The sequence below is a fragment of the Mauremys reevesii genome, linkage group 3 (assembly GCF_016161935.1).
Source record: "Mauremys reevesii isolate NIE-2019 linkage group 3, ASM1616193v1, whole genome shotgun sequence".
Classification (NCBI taxonomy): domain Eukaryota; kingdom Metazoa; phylum Chordata; order Testudines; family Geoemydidae; genus Mauremys; species Mauremys reevesii.
Window position 1 is genome coordinate 111376313 of NC_052625.1, and position 12142 is coordinate 111388454.

Below are 12142 nucleotides of genomic sequence, written 5' to 3' on the forward strand. Positions count from 1 at the left end.
GAACACTGACTTAATACAGCCTTGAAACTTTACTATGCAGAAGAAAAATGCTGTTTTTAACAATCTTAATTTAAATGAAACAAGCACAGAAAAGGTTTCCTTACCTTGTTGTTGTTGTTGTTTTTTTACTTTCCCTTAATTTTTTTAGTAGTTTACATTTAACATAGTACTATACTGTATTGGCCTTTCTTACATTTTTTTTGTCTCTGCTTTGTGTATTTCTGATTCCAAATGAGATGTGTGGTTGACCTGCCAATGTGTAATTCTGGTGTTCGAAACTCTGAGGTTCTACTGTATTTGGTAAGTGTAGTCACTATAACTTTTAAATATCAAGATCTGAATTACTGGAGTATTGTTATCTAAACTGTTAAATGTGCAGAACAGTCCTGCTTCCATTGAAGACACTGACATTAATGTCAGTGGGTGCAGGATCAGGTCCTTAGACTTACATTTTACAAAAGTGAATCCACTGGAATTATGGGCCTGATCCTGCAGTCTTTACTCAGGTCCTGATTCAGCAAGGTACTTAAGGATATGCTTAACTTTAAGCAAGTCAGTAGTCCCACTAACTTCAATGGGACTACCCACTGAATATCTTGCTGAATTAGGAACTCAAGCAAAATTCCCAGGATCAGGCCTAAAAAGTTACTAAATGGATCTCATTTTGTTGATCATCTTCATGAGTGCTACAAAATACTGAAAGCAAGAATTTTAAGAGGTTCTGGGATATGTTTTTAAAGTATTTGCGGTTATTGTTGAGTAGACTCATGAAAACTCTTATCCCACAGCCTACATCACAGCAGTCTACACATATCTGCAAAAGCATCCAGTTATTCATGAATGGACAAAAAATGTCTATTCCTGCCTTCAGTGGGGACATAACCGTATAGCTATTAATGGGAGTTACTCTTGGGTACAGAATTTATTTTCATGGGAGGTGGTGATGTCACCTCTGTTTTGAATACAAACACAGAACAAGGTCCATATAAACTTATTGATCTTTCTGACATTCTAATCAACCTGAATCCATTTTTGTTATTATTAATGCCAGCAGATGCATTCCACATGACCATTAGTTAGGTTTTAGTTCTGATGACTTAGTCACTGGCTATTGGGCAAAGGCTCATTTAAAAGGGAAAAAACAGCTTCAGTATGGTCATAACAGAATATATTCTATTACAAATCACAGTAATGCAGATGTACTGTTGACCATGTAAATAAACCTATTTTATTCTTATGACTAATACTCTAGATTGTCTAAAGTAAAGATCGTCTATGTTTCATCATATATGCAGCATCAAGGCATTAACATTTCCGGGGTTTTCCTAGCTAATTTTTCCTCATGAAATTCTTATGTATCCCATGTTGTAAAATTCAAAATCTACCATAGGAGAAATCAAGTATATCTAGATAATCAAGAAGTAGATTTCCCTATATGCCATATCAGTTCTGTATTTAACAGAGCAACCATGTAGTAATGGCCCCAAATATAGACTACATTTCTGTAAAAATATACTGCATAGTAATAGAGTTTTAAAGAACAGCAGTTTACAAGACAGAGGGATCTATTTGTAAAGATGAATAGTTCAGGTAAATACCAGTAAAAGATGATATTCTTTGTTCAGCCCGTGTACTTGAGTAGGACTCAGGATAAATCTAGGCATTGGTCAAACTTTTAAACAAAATAAAAATGTTTTTACTTAAAAAAAAAAAAGACAGACACCATTTTCTCCTATAAAATAAAATGCTTACCTTCTGATGCAGTGTGATTTAACTGTTGCTGAAAATCCCTTATGGGCAAGCCCTATAAAATAAACACAGATGCTACTATTTGTTGTATAGAGCATAATTCCCTGACAACAGTTCTCAACAATAAATATATACAAAACCCTTTGTTAACAAATTCAAGCCCTCTGTTCCACAAGCCTTCCACACAGGCACTCCCAGTTAAGTCAACTGGAGGACTGCCCATTGACAGCATGAATAATCAAGGTTTAAATTAAACTATCCTCCACAGGAGGAAAATTCCCATATGATAAAGTCAAGAAAGAAAGAGTTCAGTATTTCTCTGTCAAACCTTGCCTTCCAATGGCAGCATTCGGTCCTATGTGAAAAGGTAGATCAGGCCCTCTATACCTATTGCTCATTAAAATCAATAGAAATATTTCCATTAATGTCAATGGGCATTCTATCAGGCCTATAGATGGCAAAATTATGAATGTAGTGATCACACTCAGGAGTATACAGTTTCAGACACAATTACAAACACATTATTTTGGCTCAGCAGTTTTATCCATCTGAATTACTTACTGCCAAATCACATGAGCAACCAATGTCCAGTGAAGAGGTGGTTTTCATGAGCGGATATACAGAAGGATGACTTTCTTCCTCTGGATGTCTTGGAATGTAAACAGGATTCTTTAAAAGGTGGTTTAGGCTTCCATGAGTTCCATTATTGTAGGCTGGTGTTATACCAAGCAAATCTACAAACAATTCAAACTGAATATTAAGGGGGAACCAAACAATATATATAAAAAGAACAGGAGTACTTGTGGCCCCTTAGAGACTAACACATTTATTTGACTAAAAAATACACGGCAGTATTACAGTTTGGCTGTGATTATACTCATGTGGGTGCCATGACTGCAGCGTTGCCTGTTTCTGTCTTAGTACTCCATGCAGTCAAACTAAGTCAGGTGGCAGATTAATGTAGCTGCTTTCACAGCCAGCTACCACTTGTGATGGTCACTTGTAGTGAAGGAGGGAGACACCATTTCTCATTCACCTGCCTCCTGATAGCGGAGAGGGAAGGGACAACGCTCCCCTATGTAGAAAGAAAAAAAACCCACTTGCACCTTGTGGGAGTTGAACTTGTAGCCTCCAAATCTGAAATAGTGGCTAATAATTGGTGCATGAAGTTGGTGGCTGTTGAGCACCCAAGTTTTGGGGGATTCCTAATCAATTATTATCTTCTGAAAGTTGAGATGCTAGTGTGGGTACCTGTTGAAGGCACTAGGGCCTACAGCTGAACTGGCTCCTCTGAGTTGCCAGTACAGACTTGCACTCTTGCCTCTCCCCATAAGAGGCAATAGCTCAAGGGAAAAGCTTGCACAGCTGCAGTGGAGTTTATCTGGTGACTGGTCTACTATATCCTTCATCAATGATAGTAGCAACAGTCCCAAAAGGAAGCAACAACGGAAGTGCAAGAGAAAAGGGGACAAGGCTTCCTGACGATGGCCCTGATCCACTAAAACATTTAGGCACCAGAGCTTTCCCACTGACTTCAGTGAGCCTATTCACAGGCTTAAGTGTTTTTCTGGATCAAGGCCTTTGGTAATAGAATTCTAGAGAGAAAAAAAAAGAGAAGAAGGCATTTACAGGAGAGGTTTTAGAGCAGACATGCCAAAACCATGAAAAAAACACAGGCACGCAAGGAAAGTGGGAAACATCAATTAAGTAATCTAAAAAGGCTAGTTTTTGGCAGGGGCAGGACAGATTGTTTTAATTCTTTGATGTCAAAAGTCAAATTGTTCTAATCAGAAAGAGAGTTCATATTAATCTGCTTTTTTACTCTAGGGGTCTGATCTTTCTGAGGAATACACATGGCTTCAAATTTATGAAATGAATGAGGCTCTAAGGGAGAAGCTTCATCAGAGATTTAAACACGTGTTTATTAAGATTTTTATTTTTATGCCCAAGAGGTTTTCACAGGCTTATGAGGAAAAAAAATCATTGCTTATTCTTACCACATATTAAATTATAGATTTCAATATTTTCAAATGGGTCAACTTGAGTCTTGAACTTGAATCCAGGTCCAAAGCCAATAAAGATAGCCTGCAGTTTAAACAAAACTCCTATTTACTTTTGTCTTTAAGGAATATTACAGTAAAAAAAGTGTCCATATTATTACATAAACTGAAATCACTTTTATCCATTTACATTTTAATCACCGCATCTTTGATGATAAACATATACAGTGTGCCATGGACTGAACTAGGTGCAGATTTCTTTTTTTTAAAAAAAAGATATATATTTCACATGACAACATAGGGCTAATCATGGAAGAAATTTTATGAGGTAGAAGAAGCATTTGCAGAAGATGGGGGAGGTGGACACGTCTGAGCAAATCTGAGTTTGATTCATAGCTGGCTTTAAAAGTTATCTTCAGCAAATGTAAACCTTGTGATGTATGAAAGTCCCCTCCTTTTGAGCAAATTAATTCCGCTTCCATATGTTTACTTAAATAAAATCACTTAAAGGAACTTAGTATAACAGTTGGCCCAACATGACTGGCATACATCATCTGAACAGTTTATTTGCAAGCCATTAGTCTGAGGCACTAATTGTTTTCTCTTTCTGCATGAAAATTGCACACCCAGTAGATCACACCCATTATTGCAGAAGTGATATAATACTGCTTCGCTTCTATATCACCTTCCTCAGCAAGATCTAAAAGCTCTTTGCAAACAATGATCACAATCTCAGATTCAGTCACTTTCTCAAGGTCACACAAGCTCTGTGGCAGAGCTGAGAAAAGAACCCAGGTGTAGCTTTCGGTCCCTTTGAATTAACCATAAAACAATCCTTTCTCTTGTGAGGGAGAGGATTGGAAAGGCTAGTTGGCCAGGTTAGGTGAATAATACAAATATGGAGTAAAGTCAATTACATGTGTTTAACTATGACTTTTAAGACAGTTTGATCTCAACAATACATAATTGTTGAAGGTGTGTACAGGTTTCTGTAGTAAGAGTCAAATTTCCATTGTATTTACTAACTCCAGCTCTATAGAAGGTGCACAGAAATGAACAGAAACATTCATACATTCCAAGGCAGAAGAGACAATTGTGATCATCTAGTCTGACCTCCTGTATAACACTGGCCATAGAACTTCCTTAAGTAATTCCTAGAGCATAGCTTTTAGGAAAATAGCCAATCTTGATTTAAAAATTGTCTGTGATGGATAATTCACCACAAACCCTGGCACAATATTCCAGTGGTTAATTACTTTCACCATTAAATATTTACACTTTGTTTTCCATCTGAATTTGTCTAGCTTCAAGTTACAAATAAATATTTCAGTTATTAAATATTTCTTTCCCATAAACTAATGAAGTCACCCATTAACCTTCTCTTCTCTTCACTATAGGACATGTTTTCTAATCCTCTAATTGTTCTCTGAACCCTCTCCCATTTATCATCAGCATCCTTCTTGAACTGTAGGCACCAGCATGGGACATAGTACTCCAGCAGTAGTAGCACCAGTGCCAAATATTGATGTAAAATAACCTCTCTACTTCTATTCAAGAGTCTCTGTTTATACATTCAAGAATTGCATTAGCTCTTTTGGCCACAACATCACATTGGGAGTTCATGTTCAACTGATTATCCACTACAATCCCCAAATCTTTTTCAGAGTCACTGCTTGCCAGACTAGAGCCCCTATCATGTGAAAATGGTCTACATTCTTTGCACCTAGCTGTATTAAAATGTATATTGTTTGCTTGTGCCAAGTTTGCACCAAGTAATCCAGATTGCTCTTTATCAGTGACCTGTCCTCTTCATTATTTACCATTCCCCCAATTTTTGCATCATTTGCAAACTTTATCCTTGATTAATTTTATTCTCACCATCTTGATTTTGTGCTGAGTGTTCATATCTTCCGTCTTTTTACCCTCCCCTTTTCTTATAAGTTTAATGGCTTCCTGACCACTCTAGGCTGCCAGCTGACCTTGATGGTCTTCAGCAACTTGGCCCTCCAGTCAAGACACAAAGTCCAAATAATACCCCAGATGGGGTTCAAAGAGTCCAATAACTATATAGCATATTTGCCCTTGCTAGGGTCATCAGTCCTAGCTCTAGGCCCTTTATTCGGGCTCCCAAATAAGACCTGTCCCCTTCTTGGGGTTTATAACACTTTACCTATGGTTAGTAGGGGAACTCTGGGTTCCAACACAGGGACCCTATAAACTGCAACCACATACTGTACTATTTACTCTAATCCATAGCTGCTACTTCTGTGGGCCTCTTCCTACCAGGCCTTTTATCTCCATACTTATCTCAGGGCCAGCATCCACAGGTTCTTCTCTAACTCCATCCCCCTTCTTCACTCCTCTCATCCCAGCCAGGAACTGACTGCTAAGCCCCTACAGATCCTTTTATCTCAGCCTGCTGGGCTCAGATTGGCTGTGGCTTCCAAGATGGCTGCTCCATTGAGGCCTCTCTAAGCAAGCAAGCAAGGTGAACCCATCCTTGCTTCTCTTTTTCTCCCACCTCACTGCTTCCTGGGGAGGGTATGGCAGAACAGCCTGACCTGCAGCAGGTGGCCACAAAGGCCTGGTATATCCCGTCACAGGGTGTGTCCTGGATTAAACAAATATATGCAAGAAAATCATCCTTTGCAACCTGTGAATAAGGTGAATGAAGCTATCATAAGCCTTACTATCTTCTGAATCTTACCTGCATACTCATGAAGCGATTGTCTGAGCCATGGAATCCACCATTGCAATATTTGATCTCAGATGGTTTCCTATTTAAAAGAAGTCACAGGGTATGTAACCAATAATACTTACTTTACAAAGTGTATTTATGTAAAAATATATTCAGTACCTTTGTTTGTCTGCATATAGAAGGGGACATTAACTAAAGTGAAGTCTATACCCCAAAGGCCTACAGAGTCTGTAAGCTCTGCAGGAGTAAACCTTGAAATTTTGAAGAATAGAGGCTGTCATCTGCAGATATAATCTCTGCAAGTCATGGGACGCGCCAGCCTCTTCCCAGTGAGTGGGCTGAGGTAGTGGGCTACACAGAAAATGGGGGGTGGCTGCGCTCTCTCCATAGTCTTGCCCCCGGCTCCTCCTCAATTAAGTACCAGCCCTGCCTCTTCCCCCGAGGCCCTGACCCCTGGCCAGGCTGGAAGCCAGAGTTGGGCAGCATGGGGTGACTGTTGCACTGGCTGGTGCCATGATGCGGGAAGCCACGGATCTCCCTCCTCTATTCCTGCTGCTGCTGCTGCTGCTCAGGCCCTGGGGCTGTGGCTGCTCCTCAGCTCCCCACCACCCTTCGACTGCACACAGCCTATGCTGGGTGACCTGCCTCTGGGGCTGGCAGAGTTCTTGGGGAGCAGTGACTGTGGGGGGAGTGCCTAGGAGCCTGGCTGTAGAGGGTCACTCCAGGTCGCTGGTGGGCGAGGACACATGCCAGGGGCTGCTCTGGGGCATCCTAGCACCCCGCCCGGGCTTATTTCTGCACTGCTGCTGGTGGCAGCGCTGCCTTCAGAGCTGGGTGGCCAGAAAGTGGCAACTGCTGCTGGCCAGATGCCCAGCTCTGAAGGCAGTTTTTGCCGCCAGCAGCAACAGAGAAGTAAGTGTCCAGGGTAAGTGTTATATTGGTTTCATGATTTGATTATGATTGTGTTCATGCAATAATTTGATCAGTAGTTTATCTCAATCTATATTCTTGTTGACGTATTGATTCCAGTGTATACTATTGTTAATTCCTTGATTAATTCCTGTAATCTCCATTGTAACCTCAGTTCAATTATTTTACTGTTTAGTGTTTTGGGAAATTTAGTAAAATTAGTTAGCTTTACATATGCTTATTTATTTTAAAAGTCATAAGACATACACCAGATAGGTTCTCTCTTCAAATGTCAACGTGGTATATATGGACCACTGACCCACTCCTAAATAAAACCCTTATTACCAATACACAATATACACTACTATTCTGGCAATGGTAAATATATAGGTCAGAAGAAACAATGCAATTTCTGACAGTGAAATAAGAGAACAAGTCATAATGGGGGATGGGTAAGGAAATTTCACCTCTAGGTCCCCAGCAAAGTTTCCACCTGGGTTGCTAGTAGCTAGAAGTATAGGGTTGTTCAATAGCTTGGGAGAAGTGAGTTGATTCACTGCAGTTCACAGACAGACACTGATTCAGCAAAGCACTCATACGCATGCTTAACTTTAAGCACATGCTTTGGGAATTAAGCAGGTACTTAAGTGCTTTCCAGAAATGGGGGTCTTAATTGACAAGTATCCACATCACAAAACCCAACAACACCTTAGGCATATTTAGCAAGGAGAAATTCATATAGACTAAGGTGATCCCACCAAGTCAGGGACAAGGGCACTGTAGGAAAAAGCTTATGTTGTGCTACACGTGTTCTGTGGATAAACAGAGACCTCAGTCTCCAATGGCTGTCAATCTAGAACCATTCATTTGTTTTAATTTTTCTCCTCCAAAGCAAAAGAACAAGTCAAGAAACTCTTTACTGTATAACCAAGTACTGATGAATGGTAACTTACCGAGCGAGTTGCCACTGGGGGTCTAAGTAAAAATGTACTCGTTCAATTCGGTCATTGTTGCCATAGTGAAAACGCTTGGGTAAGAGCTCTTTCATAAATGCTTTGAAATGCTGATCTGGGTCTATGCACTGAAATTTTTAAATTAAGATATACATTTAATAATGTGTGAAAAACCTAGTCATGACCGTCATGCATAAATTCTTATGAACATCAGAAACGAAGTGCTTAGCAGTGCTTTAAACGACAAAGGGTCTTGTCCAACTCCTGTTAAAGTCAATGGGAGTCTTTCCATCACACTCAAAGACCTATTGGATGGTGCATAAATATCAGTTACTTACATTTGAGAATCGGTCAATATACATTTTAACAGTTATATTTAAGGGATGCTGTCAACTAATTTTTTTTTAAATTATCTAATTTTTTGCTCCTTTTTCTGATGAGGTTTTGACCACACTGGACTTGATAACAGTGGCTGGTATTAAGACCTTTATTCATTGAGGTCTCTCATGTAAGAGGCATCACATGGACAGGATGTCAAAGTCTAGTGGTGTTTAATTGTCCAGTCTGAGAATGCTGCAACACTCTATTATGGAAAATCATACACATGCAAAGGTTTTAATATATTGGTCACCTGTGGATATTTAATATTCTCCCCCACCAACATTCCCTTTTCCTTCATGTAATCCCCACTTGAAGTTTGCCAGATCCTGGAATACCAGACTGAACCACTTACGGGGTCCTACCCTAAAAACTACAACAATAATAGCTACCAGAGCCCTCTGACACCATTTCCCACCATGCTTGGAGTCAGAGGTGGGGACAGAAGGGACTAGAAAATCCTGATGAGGCCAATAAGGAGGTTTCTGTATGGGGTGTTCTGGACAGTGAGTGCGATGCAATGTCAGCTGAGAGGGGCATTAAAAATAGGAAAGTCTAATGAATGACAAACAAAACTTAAGTCATGTATCAGGCAAAAGTGAGTCACTGAGGTCACAATCATAGAAATGTAGAGCTGGAAGGGAACTCAAGGGGTCATCAACTTCGGCCACCTCCACTGAGGCAGACCCAAGTAAACCTAGATCATCCCTGACAGATGTTTGTCCAACCTGTTCTTAAAAGCCTCTAGGGTTTCACAACCTCCCTTGGAAGCTTATTCCAGTCCTTAACAATCCTTATATTTACAAACTTTTTCCTAATATCTACCCCAAACCACCTTTGCTGCAGATTAAGCCCATTACTTCTTGTCCTACTTTCAGTGGCCATGGAGAACAATGGATCAGCATCCTCTTTAGAAGGGCCCATAACATATTTGAAGACTGTTACCAGGTTCCCCTTCAGTTTTCTTTTCTCAAGACTAAACATGCCAGTTTTTTTAACCTTCTTCACAGGTCAGGTTTTCTAAACCTTTTTATCATTTTTGTTTCTCTCCTCTGGAATCTCTCCAGTTTGTCCACATCTTTCCTAAAGTGTGGCACCAAGAATTAGACACAGTACTCCAGCTGAGGCCTCGCCATTGCTGAGTAGAGCAGGACCATTACCTCCCATGTCTTACATACACCATTACCATTAATATAGCTCAGAATCATATTTGCCTTTTTCCTCAACTGTATTACATTGTTGACTATTATAACCCCCAAATCCTTTCCAGCAGTACTACCACCTATCCAGCTATTCCCTATTTTGTAGTTGTGCATTTGATTTTTCCTTCTTAAGTGTAATACTTTGCACTTGTCTTTAATTAATTTTGTTGATTTCAGTTCTCTAATCTGTCAAGGTCATTCTGAAGTCTAATCTTATCCTCCAATTTGCTTGTGACCCTTCCCAGCTTGGTGTCATCCACTAATTTTATAAGAATACTCTCCACTTCATTTTCCAAGTCATTAGTGAAAATATTGACAATTGAGTAGTACTGGACCTAGGACTGACCTCTGTGGCACCCCACTAGATATGCCCTCCCGCTTTCATAGCAAACCACTGGTAACTTTTCTTTAAGTACAGTTTTTCAACCAGTTGTGCACAAGCCTTATTGTAATTTAATCTAGACCACATTTCCCTAGTTTGCTTATTAGAATGTCAGGTGGGACTGTGTCAAAAGCCTTACTGAAATCAAGACACATCGTGGCTACTGTTTTCCTCATTCCCACTAGACCAGTAACCCTGTCAAAGAAGGAGATTAGGTAGGTTTGGCATGATTTGTTCTTGACAAATCCTGCTGGCTATTTCTTATTACTCTTGTCCACTTTTCTCCCTATTGTTTCTCCTCCTGTCATTGTGTCATATCTAGAATTGGGTAGTAACCTGTTTGGGGCAGTGACCCTCTCTTTTCATATGTTATGTAAGGAGCCTAGCATACTGCTGCTGTAAAAATAATAATAAATGTCAATATGAATTAACAAGCATGAGCTGACACTAAAGACAACACTTACTGTAAGTTGTCTGGTAACATGCTGGTAATCAACTAGAAGAGTCAGATGTAAAAATTAGTCACCTAAAGTTTAAAAAAAAAGATGCAAAATAAAAGGCTTCCAAATATGGAATACTGATTCAATACCACATAACGCAGTCATCTAGGTTAAAAATCATTTCTAAATGTAAGCAACTTATTTTTCCTGTTTGAAAACCAAGCAACCAATAGTAAAAACAAAATCAGTAAGAAAACCTTCAAGCTATACTTTTTAACTAGCTGTCTTTTTAGGGGAGGTTTCCTTCACATTCTCTTTTCTCCAATCAATTTGGTTATTTACTTGTAATGTTCAGATATTTATTGTTTAAATGGTGTTGACAGAAAAGGATGTTGCCAACTAGAATTTGACATTCCAGAATTTATTGCAATGTGCACATAAGAAGCAGTAACTGTTGTGCTAGTTTAATAGCTTGGAGTTTTCTTGATATAACTTAACTTTGGTAAAGTGTTTATAAACATGTTTCTAATAAACTTCCAAGGAAAAATCCCACCAAAAGAAAAAAAAATAAATTTAATCCAACAACCTTCCTTGGAAAAGGATAGGGTCCAGGCTAGGAAAGATTCATAGTTATTAAGTCATCTAGTTGGACCTCCTGTATATCACAGGCCATTACATTTCTCCTAGTTACCCCTGTATTGAATCCAATAACTTGTGTTTGGCTAAACCATATAGAGATTAAGGGCCCCAGCTAACATGTAAGTGAACTATGTCTTTAAATGCCTTTAAGAGCAGAAGATTTTTGCTTCTAGGTCATAACAGTTTCCCCAACCCTTATGGTTCAATTTCTCCGTAAACTTGTACTGAATCGGAGGAATATCAGTATATTCTATACAAATTAATCCTCACTTAATTTTAAAAAGTTTAGAAATAGATAATCAAGTAACACAAATTAGTTTAGCAACTACATACAAGAGAAATACTCATCTGGAACATTTTGGGGTCTTAAGCGAGCTGCAGGGCCAGGAATTATTGTGATATCTTGAACATTCTCCATGTATGTGCTCAGATATGCTGTTTTACTACAGCTAGCTGTTTCCATGCCTGCAAAAGGGAAAAGTGTTATTTTTAAAAAAGAGGTAGGTACAAATCTGCAATACACCTGATAACAGAACATGTAGCTGTTTTGTACAGAGGGGAAATGTAGCTTTCCTGGTTAAATTATCATCAAGCACAAGACATCTGAACAGCAGAATGGAAATGTGAACTCTTATGGTACATAAACATCTACCCTATCAGCAGCCCAGTAACACTCCCTCATGACAGTTCTCACAAGAAAACTGCAATAGATTTTCCCTACTGAAGGAGAAAAATAAAGGATACTGTGGGGGCTGGACCGGTAGAGTGGATAACTTTTCATTTCTGGGCTGT

The 12142-nt window shown here is 39.2% G+C and overlaps 1 protein-coding gene across 3 annotated transcripts in view; it reads right to left on the reverse strand.

Moving 5' to 3' along the window:
* Positions 1-12142, reverse strand: part of ENPP1 (ectonucleotide pyrophosphatase/phosphodiesterase 1) — a 74357-nt gene that overhangs the window by 9683 nt on the left and 52532 nt on the right. For all 3 annotated transcript variants that reach the window (XM_039531928.1, XM_039531929.1, XM_039531930.1), the window contains exons 13-19: positions 11684-11815; positions 10736-10767; positions 8310-8437; positions 6457-6526; positions 3747-3834; positions 2311-2483; positions 1753-1804 (exon numbers count right to left, since the gene is read on the reverse strand). In XM_039531928.1, the coding sequence (XP_039387862.1) occupies positions 1753-1804; positions 2311-2483; positions 3747-3834; positions 6457-6526; positions 8310-8437; positions 10736-10767; positions 11684-11815 (675 nt within the window). The remainder of the gene's footprint in view (positions 1-1752; positions 1805-2310; positions 2484-3746; positions 3835-6456; positions 6527-8309; positions 8438-10735; positions 10768-11683; positions 11816-12142) is intronic.